A 26,287-nucleotide genomic window follows, 5' to 3' on the forward strand; every position below is an offset into this window, starting at 1 on the left:
CTGGACACGGGGGGCCAGGCCGCACCACAGCCTGGAGAGGTTCACAGCCCTGGGTTTCATGTCCCTCTGACATGTTCTCAGCCGTGTCAGGTGTGGAGAGCCGCTGGCCACCGTGCCAAGTGGCACTGTGGCTGCCAAGCTGCCGGCCTGGTCTGGAGAGCCCCGCGGAGGCCCCGCAGAGGCTGCGTGCGCGTCTCGGGGCTGAGTGAGCCCATCTGCTGGCCGCGGGGGCAGTGGGCTCCCAGATAGTTTGACCGCTGCTCCCCGGGCCAGCTCGCTCGGAGCAGGAGAGTGGAGGGGGGCAGCTTCTTCCCAGGTGTGCGACCTCCATGCCAGCCCTCACACGGCGCTCAGACTGGCGGTCCAGTGCAAACCCGGCCAGACTGCCAGCCTGTCTTGCTGCACCTCAGTTGCCAAGGAGGTGCACAGGCCTGGTGGCCTGCCTCCCAAGAGCTGGTGGGGGGCCTCTACCCTGATGGGCTGGGCCTTAGGGCAGGCTGGCCCCCAGTGGAGCCTGCAAGATGTTCTGCCCACAGAGGGTTCCGTTTGAGCTCCATCCAGGGAACGTCCTCTGGGTTGCTCCTGCAAGACTTGTGCAGAACCTGCCTGTACTGTGTCCCCAGCAACCTGGGAGGGGCAGCAGGGGCTGGAAAGAGGGTCCAGCAGGTTCTCAGGGGGCCGAGTGAGGAGTCTCTGGCCTTAGTCCTGTCCCATCTCGCCCTGCTGGGCCTCACCCACCCCTCACCTTCCCAGAGGTGTCTGGGTCAGGACAGTCTCCTCTCAGCAGGCTGGCTGGGCTCACTGGGGAAATGGTCTAGTAAAGGAGAGATTTCCTACAAGGGGGCCTCTACCTCCGTGGGCAACTGTTACAAAACAGGATACTTGGGACCTTGTCTTGAGTGCCACTAGGCCATGGGCGGGATCTGTGTGTTTCTGCCACCCACCAGGACACCTGGCCGCCTCCCCCCAGAGCCCAGGCCCTTGGGGCAGAGAAAGCCCATGGGACCAGAGCTCTGGCGGCCCCTCCAGGAGGATGTGCAGGCCTTCAAGCTGCCCCTGTCCAGAGGGCTCTGCTGGCACTCGGCCATACACCAGCTGCCCCTTGCTGTTTCCGGAAAGGGAGTACCCTGCTAGGCAGGGGAGGCGGGCAGAGGCGCTCGGATCTCTCGGGGGCCCACTTGGCAGGAGCCTCTGGGTGTGTCTGGGTCCGAAAGCCCTGCCTGTCCATTCCAGAGAAGTCTGCCCCCCTCACCTCGGAAGCCTGTTAGGTCACTGGTGACCAGTGATTAGGGAGAGGGGCTTCTGAGCGTCACCTCCCTCCACAGAGTTCCATTGATAGCAGAGTGAGTGATGCATAGTTGGACTTGTTTTATTCAGTTTAATCCAGGGCGACTGTTTTAAAAATCCATACACGGGACGGGGTGTGCATACCACACATGGTCTCCTCGACGCCGTGCATGATGAATTGATCAGCACAAGACAGGGAACAGCTGCAGATGAGCCCTGATCCACTCAGGCTCACACGGTGTTATCCTCAACAGACCTTCCTAGAAGACACTGAAATACATTCTGCCCTGGCAGTTTGTCTAAAATAGAAACCCTTGAGTTTTGAAACTTCTGGTCAGGTACTAAATGGAGACCGTGTTCCACTTTGGAAAGGGCCTCAGCGTATGTGCGGGCATTTTGTGTTAGGAGCACCAGGAAGGCTCAGAGGAGAGTTGGGCAAGCCTGCGCTGGCTCTGACGTGGCCCATGGCGCCTCTCACCGTGGAGAGGCCACTGTACTTGGAACCCCCTTCGCAGTCAGGTTAAACCTCCAGAAACCAAGTCTATAGCCAGTGATTTGCCCTCCTCCTCCCCAGACTTCCCTGCTGAGGTGTTGCCGCAGCTCCGAGTAGCAGCTTGTTCTCCAGCCCCAGAGGAAGCTCTGGGGCCGCCCTGAGGTTGTACCCCCCGGTCGCCAATCCCCAGGCCCACAGTCCCCTCTGTTCCCGCAGAAATTCTCTTTGCCCCATGCCTCTAGGAACTAGCAAGGCTGGGGCTGAGAGAGTACGCTGGATGAAAAGAATAAGAATGTTATTCTCCTAATCAGTGTCTGAAATGTGATACGTGGCATCTTTCCTACCCATGCGGCACTGGTAGCGGGCACCTAGTGTCTGACCCTGGACCAAGCTGCCAAGCTGGCCTCTAGCTCATCACTCCTTGGGTCTGGAACATGGGGCAGCGGCACCAGACGGCCTGGGAAAGTGGGCAGAAGTGGGCCTAACAAGGCCCCTCTCAAAAGGTTCAGGCCAGAGGAACGGCCTGCTGCCCCTCCCAGCTGTGGGGAGGAGCCAGCCTGTCTTGTCTCTGCCAGGACACAAACTGCCTGTCTTGCAGTGATGCTGACATTCTTGTGCAAAGCAAACACATACTAAACCAGACGAGCCTTTTCAACAAGGCTTCGGGAGAGGAGAGACGTGCGCTGGGGAGCAAGCAAGTCACGACAGACGTCTGCAGAGGATGCGAGGGACATGCCCTTTGGGAGATGCCCGGGCTCTTCTCCAGCCCTGCAGGACACGATGTCTGGGCTCCTTGTAAATGCCATGACTTACACCGGTGATTCTCAGCATTTCAGAGTTACATGTCAAAGTTAATGTTCCCAATAGTATGTCATGGTCCCAGAAACCCCAGCCAGGCCAGCCAGGATTTCTTGGCACAGACAATGTAGACCCTACAGAGACATTAGGCTGTGGATAGAAATGCCATCACAGCATTAAGTCCAATGACTGGAAACAAAAGGAAAGGCACTCTCCTCTGGTGGCTGCTGGCCAACGTGGTAAAATGTGGTTCCTAAAAAAAAGTAGCTCAGGGCGCGGCAAGTTCACATAAGCTGAGCTGTAGTGTGTACGTGTTCCGCCCAAGAACATGGGCTCGGGTCTACCAGATGCCTTTCTTGAAAACACCAAAACTCATGCTGCTTGTGGCTGCCTAACAGTGTCACGGGCCTGTGCACACGGCCTGGGGCCCAGGAAGGGAGCACTGCGCGGGGCCTCAACTCCCCTGCCATTGTTCTGCGTCACTGTGGGTGCGACTTGCATTTGGCCAGGGCTGGCCCCTGACACCACCACCCACGGACCAGGCCAGGCCAGGCCATGGCCTTGTCTGGACAGGAGGTCCCCCAGGCTGCCCCCTCCCTGCTGCCTGGGACCACAGCAGCAGGGAGATGGGCAGGCTCTGCAACCTGAGGGAGTGTCCTGGCCTGCGGCCGCGGCCCAGAGGGGCAGCTGACTAGGCTCAGGGCATTCTGTGACCAAGAGGTGGAGGCCACTGGACTGTGGGCCCTTTCCTTGACCTGGTAGCCTTTCTAGGTCAATGTGGCCAGGGCTCTAGGCTGGTTGGGGAGAGAGAATTTGAGCACAGTGTGCTTCAGAGCACTGCCTCAGTTAACAGCCACCTCAAGTAGGCGCCTCAGCCAGGATGCATGCCTCCCTGACCCTGCAGGCCTCCACCCTTGGATGTCTCCCCCAGGGCCTGCCAAGTCTGCCGCCGGCTGAGCACCCACCGCACCTGTGGGCCTGACCTGTGCCCTAGGCTCCTGCCTTCCCCCAACAAGCTAGGCTTCTCAGGGGCCAGGAGGGAAGCACCAGGCCAAGCTGTCATCCTGCACCGTCTAATCACAGCAGGGTGGTGCCGTCAGACATGCCCCTGGCTGCCACAGCCCAGCTCAAGTGTCATGGGGCAATCCCTTCCCTGCACTCACAGCAGTGCTCTGACTCTCCAGGCCTCTGCCAGCCTCCCTGGCCCAGTGGCCACTCACTCCAGGTCCCAGAGGTGACCCCTGACCACCTGGTGGTACTCGGAGCCTGGTCTCCTATCTTAGGAAGTCCCCAGGGCCAGAGACTTGGCCTTTCTTTGCCCTGAGCTCTTAGCAACAGGGTTGCTCATTTAGCTAAGGATTTCCACCTTCCGCAGGAAAATGATCCGGGTTTGACAGCATTAAGACAGACGTTAACTTTGGTCCGGAACTGTCTGGCAGTGTCTAGGCAGCCTTGTCAGCAATCTGCGTTTCTCTGCATTTCTGAAATTCCCCATCAGGCGGGCACTTTCTGGTCCCTCTGGATGCCGCACTGGCCCTGCCCAGGAGCGCACGCTCACACCACCTGCAGGCCACGCTCGTGCCCGTCCAGCTGCACCTTGAGCTTGTGCAGCTCCTCGATCTCGCGGTTGTGCCGTTCAGTTTTGTGGCGCACCAGCGAGCGGTAGAAATGGATGGTGAAGACCACGAAGATGAGACCCACAGGCACCATGATGATGGTGGAGACCAAGGCAGCCTGCCAGCCCGTGTGGCCGCCGGGGCCGGGCGGGGGGCCGGGCTGGTGGCGTGCATCCACTGGCAGAAACTTGATCCAGCAGAGCAGCACCACCTCGGCCAGGAAAAGCAGGATGCCCAGCACGGTGGAGAAGCCCCAGGCCAGCTCAATGTAGGGGTGCATGCGTTCGTGCGGTGACTCGCTGATAGAGTTGAGATTGTGGATGTTGCTCACCGCCTCCACGTTGGGCAGGATGCACGTACTGATGAGCAGAGCGAACAGGTGCACGGCCACCAGTACCGTGGTGCAGGCGCTGAAGGCGATAAGCAGTGGCCGCGGGTACTGGTACTGCGTCTCCAGCTGTACCTCCACCATGGCTACCTGCAAGGCAGAGGGATGCTGGGCTAGGGCATCCTCCTTACCGTTCAAATTCTAAGGAGAAATCTAAAAAGTACAGAAGAGACTAAAGAAGCACTGGGTGGGGTGGGGATCACAGCCTGGGTACCGAGCTCTGGCCCTGGGCAGAGGCCACACTCTCCTGGGAACATGCGGCTCCAGTGTTGATATCAGAGTCAGGCTGCAGTGGGGCTTAGCTGCAAAGCAACTGCTGATTTTTCAAAAAATAAAAACTGACCTTTCAAGAGGTTAAAAAAAATGTAATAACACAGGCTCCTCATAGTCCTCAGACTCAGAGCTGCGCACCCGCATGGCCTCACCCAGGCCACACACAGGGTGCCTCTCAGCAGAGACCAAAAGCTGGAGGGAGAAGCCAGGAAGGGGGCCGGGCTGGAAGAAGGGAGCTGAATCATCAGCGGCAGTCACAGGAGGCCAACAGGCAATGGATAAGTCAAGAAACAGCAGTTCCAGAATATTATTAGAAATGTGGAGACGTAGGAGCTGCAGGTGGCTGCCCCCTGGGGGTGGGAATGCGGGGTGCTGGGGTTCATTACAAGCCCCTGCAGTACTTAATTTTTAAACTGTGTGCGAGTATTAACTTTGATAAAATAAAAATGACTTTTAAATGAAAGGGAATAAAAGGCCTACAGAAGGACCAGAAGCCCCAGCTTACCTCTGAGGCAGTGAGTGTCTATAGACATTTAGGCCAGGACCTGCTCACCACAAGCCCTAAGGGGCTTTCCAAGTCCAGACTGGGAACCATGCCCCCACCATGCTTCCCTGGGTCACAGCCAGTCCACTCGGGATGGCTCCCCTGCGGCCCACACCCCACCCCAGCTCTGTGGACCAGCCTGAGTGGCGGGTGTAGTCCAGGCTCACCAAGGACCTTCTCCCAGGCACCCAAAGGTCAGAAACCAGACCCATCAGGAAGGGGCAGCGGGGAGGCAGAAAGAAACCAGAGGAAAGCTTTTCCACTCACTCTGTTTGTCTCCTAGATCTGAACAAGAAAGAAGAGTTCATAACTTCTAGCAACGACTGCTTCTTAGAGTGAAAACCTCATCCCTTCACCCCATCTTCAGTGGAGATGGAATGTTTGGTAGGTAAAAAGAAGCTATGGCATTCCTAGTGGACCACGGCTGAGCAGAAACTCAGCAGTGATCACTGCTCCAAAGAGAGCAGCCACAGTACTGAGTTGAGGGGTGGTCCTTTCTCAGTGACCCTGTGGGCTGGGTAGGCTCCTGGGACCACAAAGGATGTGACACAACAAAAAAGGATGTCGAAAACCTCAGGGGCACAGAGATAGGAAACAAAGATGATTAAGGCCTACAAGGAAAGCAGTTTTTGTTCCGCTTCAAGGGGAGAAAAGGCCAAAAGGCCATTTTTCTGTGTGTTTATGCAAAGATTTTATGAGGGGGTCTCGGATCACTGTGCTAGGGGAAGGATAAATATGAAGAAATAAGCTTTAAAAAAAGAAAAATAAATAAGCTTAAGGTCAGGCATAAGCATCTTTTGTTGGACAAAGGAACAGCTTTGCAATTCTAATTAGGGAATATATATTATAAAGAGGGGGCTCCCCCTGGAGAACGGCCCGTTTTCATTTTTCCACGTCCCTGCCCTTATTCCGTTGTGGTTTCCATAGTGGACGTACTAACTGACGATCCACATTCGTCACTTCTTTCTCCCAGGGCGCTCTGCAGTCTGAATAATTATCTGATTTACTGGTGGGTCTGTTCATCTACTCAAGTGGGTGTGGCTGCTTTCCCCACCCCAGGCCGGCCCCTTGTTGTTTCCACTGCCTCCTGGTTTTCAGGCTGGATCTCGGATGTCCGTTAGGCTGTGGCAGCTCCCTGAGAGGGACCTTCTAGAAGAGGGCACAAGGGCAGTGTTTGGCTTCTGAAATGTACACCCAACAGCTTAAGGAAGCTCTTGCTGGTAAAGAGATTCCCCATAAACACTGAAGAAATGAATTACCACTCCCATCCCTGCCTCTCCATGGTCACTCTTCTCTTCTAAGAACACTTTATGCCCCTGAAGGCAGCCATTAAGTCTCAAACTACTCCAGAATTTACTCTTTGTTTTCTGACTTTAGTCACAAGGGCTTCTTTTCAAATTTTAATGAGGGGTTTTGTAGCCTTCAAACTGGGTGAGCATTTTGTTGGGAAAAACAGTGGATCCTCCCTAAATTTGGAAATCCAAATGTTTGGAAGACCAGGGTCTCAAAAGACAGCAGCAGACAGGAAGTGATCTCGGAGACCTGGGCCCCACACAGAAAGGAAGCCATTCTCCAGCACTAAGTCATGCAATACTTCTCAGAGTTAGTTTTCCAAAGTTAAAAAAATAATAATAAATACAGGCCAAAAAATGTACTGCAATACTGTAATTCTTCTGTGGAGGCGAAGATAAGATCTAATTTCAAAAGTGACGTCTAAACCTTTCACACATATTACTTAAAATTAAGCTTGAGAATATATTCTCTTTTTAATGTGATAGAAACCACAGGAGGAAAATCAAGCCAAAGTTATGCCATGTGATTGCACACTTTTGTAATTATGTTTTAAAAAACAAAATGCAGACCTAAATAAGCCTTTGCTTTATAGACCTAAACCCAAATTGACTGCCTTCTAAATTTGGTGACCTCTGCCCCGCCCTGTACGAAGTAACGCCCTGATTCATTTTTCAGAGGGTGACCAGTGTCATTGACCGAGCAGGCCCTTGTCATGGGAGTGGCTACAGTGGCTCTCTCAGACAGCTTTTTATTTTCTGCATATCAATTTGACAACTGAGGCTCTGGGCTATGGAGAAACAGCAATTGTTTTCACATTAAAAAAAATGACTTCCAGCCCAAAAGGACCTCTGAACATACAACAGAGAAAGAGGGGGTGGCCACAGTGCCACGTGTTCTCACTCTGACTACCGATATCCCCACCCTGAAGGGATGTGGGTCTGCTGGCTTTGGAGTCAGCAGGAGAGGTGGCCCTTCAGGGCATGTGGTTTTTTTCCCCTAGAGACAGACTCTAGTCCTGGGGGATGACTCAGAAGGAAAGTACATCCAGGCAGCTGGAGTCAGGCCAGAGGCTCTGCTTTGTCACCCCAGAGACGACATTCAGGGAGCATCTGTGGCCCTGGCTGAGCTACACTGAGCAAACCCAATTAATCCCACAGTTCCTGCTCAAGTTTCCAAACTTTTGGGTGGTACCTGAGATGGGCAGATGTGGGTACTTACCCTGAGGAAACCCTGTACGCTGAAGTTATTTTAATTACTCCACTAACTTCCTCGCCTAGTAAATACTTTATGTGAATGTGGGAGTGGGCTTTCTGAGGGCTGTGGGGCTTGGAGACCCCCCTGAATGCCCCAGGTAACCCCTCCAGTGGACAAAGTAGTCCCCTTGGAGGAGCTGCGACACTGGCAGCGACTTCCAAATGGTCCATCTGGCTGCTAGCAGGGCCTGGAGGGAGTGATTTGCTCCCGGACGTATCACAGGATTTCAATTAGCAAGAGCCCGTTTTACAGCCGTGCTTCCCACCACGTGTTTGCACTCACCATGGCAAAGCCCGAGAGGAGGGCGGAGGTCCGGCTGGAGGCCTTCAGCTTGGCCCTGCTCAGGTAGAGCTTCCTCCAGGAAAGGGCCTGCACGGAGTGGTGGTTGGAGGTGACCAGTTCCAGGTAGCTGCGGCGGACCCAGTCCCGGTAATCCATGCCCTTGTGGCCGGGCTCAGAGCAGGCAGGAGTGGAGGGGTCCACAGGCACGTTGAGCTCGGCACTCATGGTGGGAGCCAGGCTGGGGGCAGGAGAGACACACTCAGGCATCCCAAAGGGTTCCCAGGGCCCAGAAAAGCCAGAATTCAAGTCTCTTTAACCTCCCCCAGGGTCCACTGTATACACCCTATGCAGGGGTCATGGAATCCAGGGATGGGTGAGTGTGGGGCCCTGGCCTCTGGAATGTGGGGACCACCTGCAGGAGAGGAGGGTCAGGAGTGCACCTCCAGGAACCACTGCAGCATCCAATGTTCCTCCACAAAGCTGGAATCCAGCCTTCCATCCCAGGCACAGACAGACTCCAACTGAGTGTGGCTCTGGGGTGAATGGAATTCCAACGTTAGCCAAAAGCACCTAAGGAATCCTCTGATGTGCACTTACCTTCACGGAATAGGAAGCTGTAGCGTTTAAGAAAATTCTAGGACTGAAAGCTTCTAGATTTGACCCCGCTGTGTTATCCTGAGTATGACACCTGACCTTTTCAACCTGCTCACCTTCACATGGAGACATCCCCACCCTACAGGGTTCTTAAACCAAATAACCAACCGCAAAACTCAAAACTGCTTTCCAGCGTCCAGGTAGCTGGCATCAACATGAAATCATTTCCAAGCAGCTGCTAGTCTCTCAAATCCCACTTAGATTTTAATTAGTACGGTTCAGCCTGAAAAATACCTGGTTTATATAACTAAAGTCAGGCCATATCCAGGCTGCAATGGAAACCTTTAGCAAAGTGAAAAGCTAAATTGACCAACTGACATGAGCATGTGTTTTCAGAGAAATGAAGGCTGGAGACCCCTCGAGTTGTCCCAGGTAGATATCTAGTTTGCCAATAACACAGAATGAAGATCAGAAGGGCTGATCTGTTGAGATTTGTGAATTTAAGCCCAGATCTCCACTAATCCAAATAGGGGATTGGAGGTCTCATGTGGCCCAAGGAGCTGGCCGGTGCGGCAGCATGCAGGATCAGCTCTAATTAATCTGTAGGGCAGGCTTCAAGGGCACAAGCACCTCACATCTCACTTGGCATCAGATATTAACTTGTACATTCAGGCCCGCATAGGCCCGGTGAAAAGCCTACTTAAGGCTATTACAAACAGATCAGTGTTCCAAGGTCCCAGGGAGCATGGCTGGGGGTGGGTAGGCGGGGTAGGGGTGTTTCCCAGGGTCAGCGGCTGATGAAATGCCCCACACCTGATCCATCCATGCCAATTCCTCAAAGGATTCTCTAGGGAGGTCCTGGAGGCGGGGAAGGGCTCCCTCTTTTGGGGTGACTTCTTCTTGGTTTTCTACCAGGCTTTGGAGGCACAGCTTTTACTGGCCAGCAGGGCCCTGGGGTACAGTTCTGTCCTGTTCCATTTCTGCCCAGGGATGCCAATTACAAGAGGGCTGACTTGGGAACCTTGGTTACTCCTCCCTCACCCTCGACTGCAGCCAGCAGTACTGCTTTCTAGCACTTCAATCACAGGAACGTCCCTTCCCTTGGGGAGAATTCAGAGAAATGTTCACTAACCAATCTACTGGTTAGCACCAAGTAATTTAGAATGGCATCATTTGGAACTGCATTTTTTCTCTTCCTTCCCAAACATAACAGAAGTGAGCCCACAGGTATGATGAAGACACGGTACAGCGTGTGGAGGGGTGAAAGGCACAACCTTTGCCCCCTCAGAGGATCTGTCTCTCCATCCTGCATCCAATAGCTGCTTACTGGGCCTTAAGGTAAGACTGCATTTGGTACCTAAGTATCAAAGAGGAGAGGTGAGAATCCTGTGAGTTCCTTTAAGAAACTCACTGTCCAGTGGGGGAGTGAGATGAGGGGGTGGTTCTCATCCAATACACTAAATGCTGCTTTAGTGGAGGGAGTGTGAGGGTTGAAGGAGTAAGGGAGGGGCTGGCTGCCTCTACTCTGAGGGAGCCAGGATAGGGACAAGGACATGGGTAGTGAAGGTGGCACTGGCAAAGAGGAACCCTCCCTCAAAGACAAGATGCTGCCCACATGGGAGGGTTCTGAGAGGCAGGGGGACACGGCAGGAAAGCAGCTGCAGCAGGGGTTCAGGGAAATGGGGGGTGGAAAGTAAGATGCAGGGAGTATGTGGAGCCCAGGCAGTGTGATTGTGCTGGACTTGGATCTGGTGGTGCCCGGGGCTTGTAAGTCAGGGAGCAATCTGGGGTCAGTCTGGTCTGTGTGCCCACTGAAATGGTTGGCTGACTGGGAAGGTCAGGAGGGCCTGGCGGCCTCTGAAGGGAAGCACGGGGACAATCAGTGAGCATGCTGAGCTCAAGTTGGAGAGTACAGATGGAGAGTGTGATGGGCAGTGAGGGCTGATGGTGGTGTCTGGGTCATGGTGGCCTCTGAGCAGCGGCTGGGGCAGCCTCAGCTCTGCAGATGTCCTCAGAGTGGCAGGCATTGGGAAGGAAGGGCTGTCTGCTTGCAGCCTGGGTCTTGAGGTCAGCCTATGCGTCCTGAAGACGGAAAAGCCGCTTCCTGCAGAGGGAGCAGCCCAGACAGGATTCAAATCCATCCTCACCCTTCCAGCACCCGCGTCCTACCTTGGTCCAGGCCTCCTCCCCCTGCCGCAGGGAGAGGCAGAGTCTGGTACTCACACTCCACGGCTGGGCTCAGGCAGGGGGTGGGGCGGGACAAGATGGAGCCCGACATTTCTGTCAGGTGGCAGAGGCGCCAAAGGATGCGCTTGTGGGGGGGTTTGTTTTTGTTTTTATATAAGGGGCAGTCAGAGAAAAGAGATCTTGTAGAATAGCGTTGACGCTCTCTAACGATTAGCTACTCTCCTTGGCAGGGTTGTTGAAAGCATTTCCAGGGGGTAGGTTTTGGGGTTTGCCTGTCTTAACTTCCTTTAAACATCTGGGGCACGAGCAATGGCGAGTGCCACGCAAAAACGGCCGTTTCTGACTCTCTTTTTGTCTCACCGTGCGGGGCAGGGGCCCAGCAGCACCCCCTCCCCGGGATCTCCCGGAGGATTCCACCTGCATCCCTGTGCCTTCCCCTCGGGAAGCCCCAGCAGCCGCAGGACCCACACTCGGCCCTTGCCCCCGATATCCGAGTCCTCTCGGCGCCGCACCCGCCCGGAGATCCCGCCGGGCCGGGGTTACCTGGTTGCCTCCCAACTCGGCAGCCGTCGCGTCCCAAGCCTGCCCAGGAGGAAGCCCATCCCCTCCCTCGTCGAGTCTCCCTGGTGCAATTCCGGCCCTCCCTCGCCGGGGTGGGGATCCCACTGCCCCCGCCAGACCCCCCACGGCGAGCACTCACCGAGCTGCGCTGCCCGCCCGGCCCGGCTCCAGTTCCGGCTCGGGCTCGCGGCAGGCGGCGCTGGCGTGGCCCTGTGGCCCCGTGGCCCCGTGGCCCCGTGGCCCGGCTGGGGCGCCGAGCACGGCCCCCTCCCTCCTTCGGCCCGTCCCGCGGGGTCCCCCCAACCCCGCCCCCGCCGGCCCACCGCAGCCGCTGCCCGGGCAACGGCGCGCTGCCGTCACGTGACCTGTCTGCGGGGGTGGGTGGGGGCCACGGGCCACGTGACCAGGTGGCTCGGAGGGGCGGGGCTCAAGGCCCCTCTGGAGGGGGAGCCCAGGGGTCCCTGCGGTGTGGATGCAGCTCCCACCAGGACCACCGCGGGCCGCGGGCTGGGATGTGAATACCCGCCAAGGATGCGCATCTCTTTTGTTTCTCGGTGCGCTGCGGGTAGTAATGAGCAGCGATCGGCGCCGCAGAGGCGAGGAGAGGCGGAAGCCTGGGCATCCCTCGCTGTCTCGTCACACGGGCGCCGGCGCGACAGAACAGGGAGGCTGTGCTTTCTCTGCCCCCTGGGTCTGGCCAGCACGTTCAGGGCAGGGTGAGCCCTACTCTGCCAGAGGTGTGTGGATCTGAGTGCAGAATGGGAGCACGGGGTTCCCAGGGTGAACTCAGGAGGATGCCCAGGACTGGTCACTGACTCTGTGGAGGGGTGGGAGCCTGTTATCAGGCTGCAGGGCGGGCAGTGGGTGATGTGGGAAGAAAGGGGTGTAGGGGAGGCTCTCTTTGGGAAGGGTTCGGGCGGCGACGCCCGAGTTTGCCAGGTGCACAGTGGCACTAGTCAGAGCGTTCACTGGAGCTGGTCTCCCAGACTGCACCCCCACCCACAGGCCCAGTGAGACCTGCAGGGTCCTAACCCGGCTGCGGCAAGCTTGGCGTACGGAGAGCGGTGGGGGAGAGTGTTTCTGCCGTACCTCCGGCTCCTTCCATTCGCAGGGAACCTCTCACCGGCAACGGTGAACTCTCCGATCTTACAACCCATTCAGACAGGGACGTTCTTTTCAGGAAGTGCACATGAATTAATTCAGTAAGAAGCGAGATGGGTTCATTATCAACCTGCCTATGCCAGACGGCCCCTCAGAGTCCTTCCTGCGTGCCCTACATAGGATTTTTCCATCTGTTACAACAGCATTGGACCGTGACACATTTATCCCAACGAAAGAAAAAAAGAAAAATTCCACTTGTGTCAGACAATCCAAGTTTTCTGACATTGGAAGAGTAAATGTTAGCAGATGTCAGGCCAAACCCATTTATATTTCAAGACACATTTTCGGGGCCAGTGCTGAGAGCTGGAATGGTACTTTTTAATCCAGTAGGACACTTAAGAGCAGACTAAGCCAGTTTCCCCCTGGTAACTGCCCTAACAAAGGGCAGAAGAAACTCCTGGGGTCTGATTACCTCCCCTTCCCCCACCATGGCTACAGGAAAGGGATCGTTGAATTTCAGGGAGCAAAGTCCTCAAAAAAAAAAAAAAACAATCTCAGTGTGGCTTCCACACCTCCAGCTGTTCTTAAAATGGACTAGGAAACAGAAAGAAAATACTTTGTAAACTGCAGTCGTTGCATCATCGATTAACGTTCTTTCAGCAACAGTCATTTGCTTGAGTTCTCACCCTTGAACCCTGACTGCCCATCCTTTAGAAAGCTTCCTACACCAGTTGGCCATGCCTCCACCCCCAACACATTTATCCAGCATGTCTGGGCAGAAGAGAAACGAAACGTTAAGTCATAATTACCAGTGCTTTGCAAAGCTAGTTTCTTAACCAAACCCAGAAAATTACTTTCCCCACCCTGTAAGATTACAGAGGGTGATGCCACCATGTTGGAAGGAGAGAGGTTTAATGATCACAACATTAAGAGTTGCGGTGGGGTGGCCCCCTCAGGTGCCCAGGTCGTTGAGTGGGAGTTAGACCGAGGAGAAGTTCAGGTAAAGGTCCACAAGTTCCAGCCGCTCAGCTGAGATGTCTGGGCTCTAGTTTATGCTGTCATTTCCTTGCCTGCTTGTCTGGGCGAGTCATTTTCCTATCCCAAGGCCCTGACTACCCCACATTTGAAAAAGACCAGTTCCGTGAGGCATATCTCAGGGGTCACCCACCTCCCAGTCTCCTTGTCACTGTGTGCACCTTCATTCAGGGAAGACCGTGGTCCTCACTTTCCTCTCTACCCCAGGTCTTATCCAGAGGATACGACGCATCAGTCCTGTCCCCTTGGCCGGTCACCCCTCTGGCTTAGCCCTCAGGATCACCCTCTGTGGAATCTTAAATTCAAATATCCCATTTCTGACCCTTTCTTCCTCACTCAGTTACCAACCCCCACCTCTTCCTCGACCCCGCAGAGACCCACTTTTCTCCCTCTCAGCCTCCTTTCTGCTTCAGCCTCCTTCCACTTCCAACCTCTCCTGCCCCACCGCTCCCCACTTCACGCCACACTTCTCAGGAGAGCTGTCATCACTTCCTCCACTTCCTCTGAGCCATCTGCAGTCTACTGACCTTGTGCTGCCAAAGCCAGATGTCTCAGCCTGTGCCCTGTCTGTTACTGGGCACCCCTTCCATCTGGAAAACCACTTCTCCTGGGATCCCATCAGACTTTTCGCCCTGGGCAGCTTCCTCTGCTGTCTGTCCCCCTACGTGTGGGTGTTTCTCAGGGTCCTGTCTGGTCCCTCTCTCTACACTTCTTCCTGACTGGCCTCACCCACTCCCTCTTTCCCTAAAGACTCCCAAATCATCACCTACAGACCCGATCTCTTCCCAGCCTAGCAGGGCTCACTCCACGAGGATCACCTGTCCCAGGGAGGGTCCCACCACCCACCCAGCTGGTGAATCTCCAGATCTGGTGTCATTCCTGACTCCCCATCTCCCCTTCAAGTCCTGTGGGTCCTACCACCTAAAGAAATCTCCCCCCACCTTCCTCACTGGTCTCTTGTTTGAATTCAGGCCATGTCATCTCTGGTCTGGGTTACTGAGCTGCCCTCCCCTCATCCCAGAGGCCTGGGCCCCCTGCCTATGCCGCACCTGGTGCTACACCGCTCTGACCTTTTTCTTACCTGTGTCCCTGATAGCATCTGGAGCTCCTTGAAGGCGAGGACTGTGTTGTCTAACAAAGCACACTTAGGAACCCTTTGGATTTAGCACTTAGTCCTGCTCAGTAAAGATTTGTTACATTCTTGGGAATAAAAAAAAAAAACGAAAACTGCCTCAGGACTGGCCCCAGGCTGATTTCTCAGAGTGTTCACCTTACTGAACTATGTTAATATACGGTGATTGTAGCTTGAATCAGTCAAGTACGTCAGTCAACATCAATTAACTTCCAAAGGGGAGAAGGAGAAAACAGGGCTGTTTCCTAAGATGATGGCAAAGGAACCGGTTTCCACACAGCTCTCCTTCCATGCAGCCTGCAAAGCAGATTTAGTTATGTTCCTGTTTCCAAAAGTCAATAGAACATCACACTTCTAACTCAATTTAATAATTTTTTCTCCAAAAGATAAATGGTGAAAATAGAGGATTTAAAATGACGTTACTTTATATGCTCCAAACCAGTGTTTCACAAGGTTTGGGGAACAGGTATCCAGGGTAGTTTTCTGGGGTACCTGCTTAGAATGCGTATTCAGGGCCTGATCCCTGAAGAATCAGTGTCCTGGGCCGTGGCCGGGGTCTGGCTTTTTCGTACGGGGTCCTCCCCTGCTGTGGTACTGTGCGCAGCGAGACGGCAAACTGCAGAGTCTACCCTTGGGTTCTTCCTGCTGTAGGAGCAGTTTTTCTGGTGTGAACAACTTACCTGCTTGCTTTCAGTCACTGAGATTTGCTCAGCCACCTAAGTGACATTTATTGGGCACCTATTACATCCCAAGCACTGTGCTGGCACGAGGGTTCAGCAGGGAACAGGAGAAGCATGTCCTCACTGTCATGGAGCTCCAGGGGCATGGGGGCTGCCGGTGTGGCAGGGCGCAGGTAGGTGAGCAAGGGATGGAGCTGTGGAAGAAATGAAAGAGGATGGAGGTGGGGGGTGGGGGTGGAAAGCTGAGGCTGAAGGGAGAGGCGGAGCCAGGGCGCAGTTCCTGAGGCAGGAACTGCCCCTAGGGGTGGGGCCATCGGGAGCAAGAGTGAGGGAGGGTGGGCACAGAGAGACGGAGACAGAGGCCGGATTGGCCTTCTGCTCTTATTTTAAGTGTAAGGGAAGCCATGTGGGACTTAACGCAGAAAGGTGGCAAGATCTGTTTTCTGCTTTTAAAAGATCATCCTGGCTGCTGTGTGGAGAACAGATTTGGGGGTCGGGGTGTTGTCGCACTCAAGTCCTTGTGCCTGATACACAATGAGGCTAAACTAAAACATCAGAGTTTGGAGCAGAGAAAGGTTTATTCGTCCAGGAGGTGCCAACCTGGAAGATGAGAGACGTAGATCTGTCTCACATCCATCTTGCTGGCTGGCAGGGCACAAGGCTTTTAAAGGCAGGAAAAAAAAAAAAAAAAGTAAAGAGAAGGAAGTCTTTGCGATTTCAGCTTCCCCATAAGGCCTCAGCTGCAGACTTCTCGGTACCCACACTGTCTTGTGACTCGATGTGTCTTGGTGATTGTGTTTGATCTATGTTCCTGCAAAGCAAACTAGTAAATCATGGTCTTGGGATACCTTAACTTCTTTCTGGGAGAGAGTGAAAGTAATGGTTGAAGCATTTTATTATGTACTCAGAGCCGATGTGACTGGTTAAGGATTTTAATTCCCCGTTAGCCCTCCTGTTTTCCTTAGGATCCTTTGGGCCGGCTGTTTCCTTCGTCTTTGCCTTCTCTCCCTTCCCTAATTAGTAAATGCTTGAATCTGCTCTGTGGAACTCAGGGAAGGTCTAGGATATTAATGCCTTTTTCTACAAACAAGAAACAAGGGACATGGAAAGGCTTTTGTACCCAGAAGGGCCCCATAGGGTCCTGCTCGCTTTCAATCCCCCACTTTCTTTGCTGCTCCTCAGTCTTGAGGCTGGACAAGAAAGGGTAGGAAGTTTTGGACAGAGAGGTTAATCATAAACTCAGCAAACTTGGTTTCAGGGGGACTCGGTTTCAGGGAGCATGAGTAGAAAGAGGCCACAGCATCCATCCAAGCTAGAGTTGCTAGTGGCATGGACCAGGGTGAACGAAGCAGAGACCATGACAGAGAACAGGTCTAGTGAGATGGATGGATGTGGGAGGGGCTGAGAAAAACAGGAACCAAGGATGAGCCTGACTCTGCTTAGAACCTCAAGCAACTGTGTGGATGTGGTGCAATTTACCAAGCTGGGAAGATAGAGGAGGCAGGCGCTTAGGGGACGAAAATCAAGTTTTTCTTATATTAAGCTCGAGGTGCCCATTGGACAGCCAAGGGGAGACATCTGGGTGGATGTTGAGTCTGGGGCTCCAAAGAGAAGGCCACCAACGGGCTGGATTTGGCGAGACTAGGAGGATTTCAGGGGCTTGACGGGGATGAAATCTTTGAGAGGGATGAGAGCCAAGAGGTGGCAGCAAACAGAAAACTTGGAGTCTGGCTGAGAAGGGGAGGAGATGCATATGGGGGGCGGCGGGGGAGGGGCAGTTGAAGGAGCACACGGAACAAGGGCTTCTGTTCTGCTGCTTCACCATGGGAGAGCCGGGCTGCTGGCTGCTGGGAAGGGGCCAGGAGACCGGGATGGGGCGTGTTCTGCACTGTAGGAGCGGAGGGCAGGGTGCACTGGCTCCGACGCTGTGGGCGGGGGATGAAGTGATGGGGGCTTGAGGGGTTGGCCTGAGGCTTCTGCTTTCTCCACAGTTCCCCAGTGGGGGTGGGGGGGAGGTCTGGGAGGGAGGACACGGAAAAGTGCCTTTTAGAAAGCGGGAGAGTGAATATACTAGGAGAGGATGAGGTCTAAGGAGAGGTGGGGAGCGCTGGGTTTCCGGGTGGCCTCCGTGCTCCTACATTCACCGGGGACTGCTCAGTCCAGCGGCCGGGTTCTCCAGTGAGATACAGGACCGTTAGCACCGGGGGGGGGGGGGGTACAGCACTAATGCACAAGTCCTTGCTTTAGGAGGCATCTGTCTCTAATTGTAGGGCTGCTCACGCACATTCACTCACTCTCCAAACACACACACTTAAGTCTCATTATTTGAGGTAGTTGTGTTCTATAAAGTCGCCAAAAACACTGAATTAGCGAATTCTGAACCATTCCTGCTCGGGGGAATATGAGGTTAGGGTTCTGTGAGCCTCTGGTTGCATCAACCCATCAACACACACCATTGTTGTATGTATTTCTGTTTAAAGACAATCTCATTAATATGTTATACTGAGATTACTGAGACTCATTCATATGTAACAGTGATTTATTAACCCTGGACTCACAGCCTGAGAGAAGCTGCTCTAAGACACACCCCAGCTTCCCTGAGCTTAGGAACACCGGGTGGCACCTAAGCATGGTGCTCTGGGGCCATTTTAGATGGCAAAATCATCAAGAAAAAGCACAAAAATGCAAAACGCTGCCATTAAATAGATAAATTTGAGCTGAAGCAGGAAGGCAGAGTGCCTCAGTTGGGAACGCGTGCATCAGGCAACTCAAATTTTCACCGCTCTGCACGTCTGTAGAGGGCTGCAAAAGCACCATGAGTACTGATTTTGGGGGGGGTTACTGATAAAACTGAGTGAATGGGCCAATTCACAAAAATAGAGCCTGTGGACCACAAGGAGCGTCTGTATTTAAAACTACATATTATAACACACTATTATATTGTTATGCGTACACACACATGCACCACTTCCACTCGGGGGGGCTCATTAAAGGAGCAGCCTTCAGCCTTGGCACTCTGCCTGTCAGGTTTGGGCTCCGTGCAGCCCCTCCCCAAAGCGGCACAGCACAGTGGGCCGGGGCCAGGAGGATGGGTGCTGGAGTCACGCTGCCCAGGTTCACGTGCCAGCTCCACCACCTCCTTGGTGGGTGACTTAGTCAGATCTGCTTCACCTGCCTTCACGAATCAAGTCGTTCATTTAAAGACTTGCACGTTCCCCAAGCGCACGGAGCCTAACAATAAGATGTTTGCCCGAGTTGTCCTCCAGGAACTTAGGGTCAGCTGGTCTGGTTTGAGCTGAGCTGGTTAAGGCTGGATAGCACCACTGACCCTCCACATGGGCCTGCATGTGTCTACTTGGTGACCTTTTCACGTCAAAGGACCACCCTCAGATCATGCTGAGCGCCTCCGGTTTTGAACGTGCAGAAGCCTGTAGCTGAGTTACACCTGTGCACAATGACCATGACCCCCACCTTTTCTCAATCTTCCCCGCTTTCCCCATGCTTCACACCACCCTGCTGCTTTATTCTTTAGCCCATAAATATCGTGAGCTTTTTGCCTTCAGGGAGGCAGATCCGAGATCTGTTTTTGTCTTCTCGCTTGGCTGCCTTGGGAGCAAACTCTCTGAGGCAAACCTCGGCATCTCAGCATTTTGGCCTGCTGCGTGTTGGGCAAGGGAACTAGGTTCGGTGAGAAATTTGGTGGGCCAGCCAGAGGGTAGGATGGACCTTTTGCCTGTGGGTTGTCAGCCCCTTGCTGGTATCGTGAGTCTTGTGAATTGGAGCCGCTGCCTCGTTGGTTTATGCCGCCGGGGCTGTGCCCCACCTGGGTTTCTTCGGTGAGACGCGGGGACCTTCTGTGCTTAGTTTTGTTTCATAGCAAAGAAACGGTTTGGGGGCTCTGGGTTTGGAGGACGTCTTTTGGGTGAGTAACACACCTGTGCCTAGATTGTTTGGCATTCCTGTCCAGATCGTGGGTCGGGGCCTATCTGGCAGGCAGGATTTTGGTAGAAAATATAAAAGGTTTCAGTTGCTGACATATCTCATTCCTGGTTTGGAGGCCCAGGGCTCTGGTGTTAGATCCTGTGTGTTTTTGGTCTTTGTGTGTTTTTGCCACGATATCCTTTAGAGTCTGGAGCAAAAGAGCCTGAAAATGGATCTTTCAGTTACAATTTTGCAACCAGACTTTGTTAAGTGGGAAGAAAAATGGGATGAAATGCCTTACGTACAGCCCTTTGTTACTGTATCAGGATAAACCTGTGCAAAGAAGATGTAAGGTTATGGCCCAGTGGGAAGGGAAGGCAAAGAAACCCGTCTTGCTTGATTCTTATGAAAAGGAGGGCAACTTGCTGGTGCTTCAGCTGAACCCTCCAACCACCCCTCCTCCACCCCCACGTGATGGTGCTGCTGTTGCTTCACTGCTGGCTCCTGAGCTGCAGCCTCAGGCTTGGAGGCCCTCCAGTCTCTGAAGATGGAGAAGTAGGGATGCCTCCTCTTCTGGTACCCACCAGGACACTCAATTTGGCCAGGGAGCCACCCAAACTCAGGCTGGGCAATAACCATTCAGGCAAGTGCCCTATGGGGAGTGAGCGCTGAGACTGGGCAGCCAGTGGGATGGATCTAGGTCCACTCTCCCTTTTCAACTTGGGATTTATTTAATTGGAACAATATGCCAACTTACAGAGATGACCCAAAGAAAATGGAAATTTTTTTTTTTTTTGGACAACCCACAGCTAACCTGGGCAGATGTTCAAAATTGATTAAATAGCGTCCTCACGTCAGAAGAATGTTGAGTGGTGCTGGATAAACCTCCGGAGGAGGCAGATGGGCTTCACACAGAAACCCCTGGCCACCCAGTACGGGCTGCTGCAAGCATGGTTGTACCAACGGTGGGTCCTGATTGGGACAGGAATGCTGGAGGTGGGCTAAAACTTGAGCATTATGGGGACTGCATTTTTGCAGGCTTGGGAAGAGGGGTGACAAAACAAAAATGCTTCAATAAGGTACAGGAGATAAAACAGAAACCAAGTAAGGGTCCTTCAGAATTTCTATAAAGGGTCATTTAAAGCCTGGAGGCAATATACAGAGACTCTGAGGTGCCAGAGAATTTAAAGATGGTTAACATGAACTTCATTGATCAGAGCATCCCCGATATGCCAAAGAAGCTGCAAAAGGTGGAAGGGGCTTTAGGGATGCCCATGTTTCAACTTGTTAAAAGTGTCTACATTTTCAAACGGCGAGGACCAGTTCAGGAGAAAAGGGAGCAATAGAGAATGACACAGCCGACCACTCTGCCGGCGGCTGCTGTAACACAGGGAAGGGCAGGACCAGATGGAGGACCCGCCACGAGGGACTCGGCAACAGGTACGAAGCCCCAAGCTTCCACTCAAACAGGGCACCCGATAGTGGCACCCTGCCAATGTGCATTTGCAAACAGGAGGGACAATGGAAAAATGTCCCATCCTAAGATTCTGGAAGAAGGTAAACAACAGGTGGCACATTAGATGCCCGAGCTAACTGAGAAAGTCAGCGGGCGAGGATGAGGAGGCCCAGAGGCTCCTTTAAATCCCAAGCCTGTCAACATCTCTCACGTCGAGTCCCGGGTGACTATGACAGTGGGCCATTTGGCCATTAAAAAAAAAATTTTTTTTTTTGAAATTGAAGTACAGTATTTTTTTTAATAGACTATTTTAAAAAAATTTTTTTTGGGGGTAATTAGGCTTATTTATTTATTTAGAGGAGGTACTGGCGATTGAACCCAGGACCTCATGCATGCTATGCATGCACTCTACCATTTGAGCTATACCCTCCCCTCTGGCCGTTTTTTTTGTTTTAAGTATAGTCAGTTTACAATGTGTCAATTTCTGGTGTACAGCATAATGTTTGTCATACATACATTCATCTTCATATTATTTTTCATTATAGATTGCTACAAGATACTGAATATAGTTCCCTATGCTATACAGTAGAAACTTGTTTATCTATTTTACATATAGTAGTTAGTATGTGCAAATCCCAAAATGCCAATTTATCCCTTCCCACCCCCTTTTCCTCTGGAAACCGTAAGTTTGTTTTCCTGTCTGGGAGCCTATTTCTGTTTTGTAAGTAAATTCATTTGTGTTTCAGAATACAGTCTTGACTTTGAACTTTTGGGTTGAATGTGGCTCTAAGGTGTCCAAGAAAAAGGGGACAGAGTTCTCAGCCTTCTGTTAAAATACTGGGGTTTTGAACTACCAGAAGGACCAAGACTTGCTCCCTGATGGGAGGGCAGCTGTAGCCAGGGCTGCAGTTCCCACCATCAGGAGGCAATTGTGGGGATTCCTGGGAAAGACTGGGTTCTGCTGCATTTGGATCCCCAACTTTGGACTCAGAGCAGAACCACTTTAGGAAGCTCTCAGGGGAGGAGACAATGAATCTCTAGACAGAAATCTTGGAAGAATAAACATCCAGAAGATCAGTTCCATCCTTCCTGGACTAGACCTTGTGAGGAATGTGATGGGAAATGGAAAGCATGCTGCAGAGGACAACGGTGGACAGAGATCATCTAAACCTTGGCTGGTTCCAGACCCCCTACGCTGATTCCTTCAAGTGGGCAAGTGAACCCCTAACAGACCTTAAGCTGCTTTTCAGAAAGAGGCCGCAAGAAAGAAACTAAGGCTTGGAAGGACAACTCAGTGGTGAGGACTTGGCAAACTTGGGCAAAAGCAGGTAATCTCTCTAGCTGGTGAACGTGTCACCAAACCCTTTTTCTGTACTGGATCATTGCCGATTCCTTGATCATGCCTGTCATTAATTTTCTGACTGTCCCTAACTTCACTGTGACTTCTGATGTCACATACTGGATTAGGCTAATCAACAGAATTTCCTGTCCTCTGCTTTTCCTCCTCTAAGCTGAAATTTGGTCCCTATGTCCTCAGATTTTTAAAAAGTGGGGAGCATATAGCTCAGTGGTAGAGTGCATGCCTAGCATTCATGAGGTCCTGGGTTCAACCCCCAGTACCTCCACTAAAAAAACTAATTGCCCGCCCCCTCCCCCAAAATTCCCCCCAAAGAAAAGACCCCGGAGTCTACCCTGGCAAGTTTCTATTCGGTGAGGATACTGTAGAACCCATACTTATTTTTCCCAGCCTGTGTTCCTTCCATATTTAGTATCTAAGTGTTTCAGCCAAACCGATAATGATCGGGACACTCCAGCATGTAAAAATGTGAGACACTGACCTCTGGCTTGACAATGTCCTGGATATAAAATCCCTAAAAAAGCCTAAATTTTAACAATGTGTGCCCCCCTCAGGGTACATCTTCACGGTTTTAATGAGCAATCTTGGGCCTACGACAGCTGGCACATAGGTGGTATTTGTTTATTGCTATCAGAATGCTAACTTGAAACTGGGAACAAGAGAATGTTTTCAAATGAGTGCCAGTTTCATTCCTCCAGGCCTTGTTAGGGTCAGGAAGTAACCAGAGCAGTCAACGCCCCCTCATCCCTCAAGACAGGAATGAACAAAAGATAGAAGGGACTGAAACTGTGGGTAATGGCCAGTCAAGTCCATTTCACCTGCCTTCACTAGTCAAGGTCATTTGTTTTAGGACTTGCATGTCCTCCAGGCAGCAGGTGCGCTACACAAGGTTTGCCCCAGTTGTTTTCCAGGAGCTTGGAGTCAGCTGTGTCTGGTTTGAGCTGAGCTGGTTAAGACTGGATAGGACCACTGAGCCTCCAACTGGGCTGTGTGTCTGCTTGGTGACCTCTTGACGCCAAACGGCCGCCCCCAGATTGTGTTAAGCACCTCCATTTTTGACCGTGCAGAGGCTTGAAGCTTAGCTACACCTGCACAGAATGACGGTCACTGCACCTTTCCCCAGCCACCTAGCCCCATGCCTCACAAGCCTCAGACTGCCTTGCTTCTTTATTCTTTATCCCATAAATACCTGGAGCCCCTTGCCTTCTAGGAGGATGAATCTGAGACTTAGTCTGTCTCCTTGCTTGGCTGCCTGGCTCCCTTTGCTACAAACCCTGGCACCTCGATGTCCTGGCTTGCTGTACATTGGGCCAGATGATCCTGGCTTGGTAACAGTCACAAGGGCATTACTTAATGATTCTTCCCCAATCATGGCTTTTTTTGAGGGGTGAGTGTCTCACCCCCTTCTCACTGATGACATCTAATTGTTCCCTTTTCCCAAACGATACCCTGAAGAAATGAAACTGAGCAGGATCCTGGGGGGCCTCCTGGGGACAGAGCGCCCCCAATGTCCCCCACCTCTTTTGTCTGTAGAAAAACTCCAGTTTCCTAGGCCTTCCCTGAGTTCCCAAGAGTAAATTTAATCGGAAGTGAGAAAATGCAGAAACAAAGGAAAGCAGTCAAGCAAGAAAAAAATCATAGTTTAGCCACAAAACAAAGTCAAGGACCTTTTAGTTCCTCCTCAATCCTAATTCAATTGAACTGTTTTCCAAATGTCTGTCTCCCTACCAAATGGGAAAGCTGTTTCACTTCTAACCCCAGTATTCAGTATAGAAGAAAATTCTCTAGTGAAATTAAGAGTAACTACTCAGGACGTGTATCACTGCTTGCTTCAAATCTGCTCCTAAAAGCGTATGTACAATGTTCGTGTGACAGTCTGATATAACTGATAAAATGTATAGCCTGTAAAATGTTCACTGTCCAAGTTTCCCCTGATGTGGATAACTAGGCAAATATATATAAACAAAAAAGAGGACCTAGCATGGAGGGATGTGATGGACCCAGGGCAAGCGGAAACCACCCTGGCATCCAGCACCAAATGTTTTGATTATCAATGCTTTCTAACACTTGCAAACAAAAGGGGAAAATGATGGAGGAAATGTTCACATATTGAGGTGTGGAGCAGTCATCCTGGCTTATACATGACTTAACTTAGGCCACAAAACAGGCTGTTCTAACTTTACCAAACATACACTGTCTGCTTTAAAGAAAAGAATACATTTAAAATATCAGAATGAATTAACTGTGGTTCAGGAATCCAAAATGATCTCTGGGTGGCCATTATGGATCTGGTTTCAGACATGTTCCTGTGTTACTGAGAACATGAATTTTCTCAATTGTATCAGAGTCAAAGACATCACCAGCCATTCTCAGAACGTTAGCTGTTAACTGCAGCTTCATGGTTGCTCTCCTCTAGTAACTCTAAAACCGTTCTCTTCAGGAACAGCAAGAAAGAAGGCTTGGGGTGTAACCTTCCAGGAGAAGGCAACTAGACTCTTCAGTCAGACTAGTACTAGATAATAAAATTGCTTTAAATTATATTTTGACAACAAAAAAACATGTGTAGTGGCCAATAGCTCCCTGTATATATTATACCCCTGGAGAAGCAGAAATCCAAATAAACAGAATTAATTCAAAAGGGTACTTGATTACAGAAAGTACATAAAGAGGACCCACCCCAAAACGTACTTTCCTGGTTGCCATCTGGACCAGGAGGACTCTTGGGGCACACAACAAAGTAACATGTCTGCTCGTTTTCAAGTGTCTGTCCAGGTGCTGGACAAACCAATCAAAGAGAGGTAATGTTTTCATAATACAAAATAATGACGCTAAGCAACTTGAGAGTGCTTAAAAATGCAAGTCAGTGACTCTCTTCTCTATAATTCTGAAAAAGTGACCTTGTCCTTCAGTCAGCACCAGTAGCCTGAGTGGTCATGGCCCCTGTTCTCTTCAGGATTGAGAAGTAGTAAATAAGAGACTGAAACCAAGCAAGACCCTGCAGCACCTCCATCCCCACCCCGTGGCCCATTTGTAGAAAAGCTTTAGCCTCTAAGGCCTTCCTTGCAGTTCCAAAGAGCAAATTCAATCAGAAGTGAGAAAATGCACAAAGGAAAGCAGTCAAGCGACAATAGTTTAGCCCTATAATAAAGTCAAGGAGCTTTAGTTCCTCCTCAAGGGCTACAGGTAAATACTGAGCCACACCCTTGTTATTCTGCAGCTATTAAGACCCCCAACAGGTGGAAGAAGTTAACTGCATGCTGACCACCAGCACATAAACCCCAGCCAGACTGGTTGGAACCAGAAGGCTGATGACTGAGATTCCTAAATCATCACCCTGCTATTCACCATCAACCAATCAGAACTGTACATGAGCTGCCCACACACCCTGTGACCCTCTCCCTCAGTCTTTAAAATTCCTTACCTGAAAGCCACTGGGGGGTTTGGGCAGCTCACGTTCAAAAGGCCCAGTCCCCATTACCACAACCTGGTGGCCGTAGATGGGCTTTGCTGCGTATTGGGTGAGTGCATCCAAGTTTGTTTGGTAAACAGAAAGACCAAGAGTCATTCAACCTAAGGTGCTGCTAGCCCCCTAAAAGTCACCAGAAACTGCTGCAGGACACTCTCCCCCGAACATCATCTTCTGACATCAAGTAAAGGTGAAAAAACAAACCTCCATCTGGCATCTTCCCATTTGTCTAGTCATTCCCCAACCTGTCCGCACACACCTGCTGCGGTATCTCATTAAGATACCAGGTACCCCAGGCCTGAGGTCCCTGGCAGAGGCATGGGGTGACTTGCCCAAAGCATCCTGTCTCATCAGGGTCAGGACTCAAACCCAGGGCTCCAGGTTCCACGCTCTGGCCCCCTCAACAGCCTCCAGTGCGTGAGAGAATGCCCACAGGATACAGGCTGCAAATTCAAAGCAGGAGTTACAACACATACTGTGGGGGGAGAAAAGGAAACCAACAGTTCAAAGATAAGACACAAAACTGACCAGCCAGCCCCTGATGAAAGAGAAACATGGCTTTCAAAATG

At 51.9% G+C, this 26,287-nt stretch overlaps 1 protein-coding gene and 1 long non-coding RNA gene across 3 annotated transcripts; one reads left to right on the plus strand and one right to left on the minus strand.

Annotated features, from left to right (window-relative positions):
• Positions 1-1,353: 1,353 nt before the first annotated feature.
• On the minus strand, positions 1,354-11,875 carry ORAI2 (ORAI calcium release-activated calcium modulator 2). Of its 2 annotated transcripts, none has more exons than XM_032459621.1 (3): positions 11,710-11,875; positions 8,229-8,466; positions 1,354-4,672 (listed from the first exon to the last, which is right to left on the minus strand). In XM_032459621.1, the coding sequence occupies exons 2-3, from the start codon at positions 8,451-8,453 to the stop codon at positions 4,133-4,135; spliced, it is 765 nt and encodes a 254-aa protein (XP_032315512.1). In that variant the 5' UTR covers positions 8,454-8,466; positions 11,710-11,875; the 3' UTR covers positions 1,354-4,132. The 2 variants fall into 2 exon arrangements, with proteins under 2 accessions (XP_032315512.1, XP_006180985.3); XM_006180923.3 differs by lacking the exon at positions 11,710-11,875 and adding an exon at positions 11,553-11,685.
• Positions 4,659-21,260, plus strand: LOC116657465. Its single transcript, XR_004312562.1, has 3 exons — positions 4,659-5,783; positions 10,036-10,160; positions 20,249-21,260. It is a non-coding gene; the product is annotated as an uncharacterized LOC116657465 (long non-coding RNA).
• The last annotated feature ends 5,027 nt before the right edge of the window (positions 21,261-26,287 follow it).

Source organism: Camelus ferus, chromosome 18, assembly GCF_009834535.1.
Source record: "Camelus ferus isolate YT-003-E chromosome 18, BCGSAC_Cfer_1.0, whole genome shotgun sequence".
NCBI lineage: Eukaryota > Metazoa > Chordata > Mammalia > Artiodactyla > Camelidae > Camelus > Camelus ferus.

Coding starts and splice junctions, on each gene's coding strand:
- ORAI2 (XM_006180923.3), bottom strand. CDS start 11,611: ATGGGCTTCCTCCTGGGCAGGCTTGGGACGCGACGGCTGCCGAGTTGG. Junction 8,467..11,552: donor CCGAGTTGGGAGGCAACCAG/GTAACCCCGGCC, acceptor TCCTGCCCCCAG/CCTGGCTCCCACCATGAGTG. Junction 4,673..8,228: donor TCCTCTCGGGCTTTGCCATG/GTGAGTGCAAAC, acceptor TCTGCCTTGCAG/GTAGCCATGGTGGAGGTACA.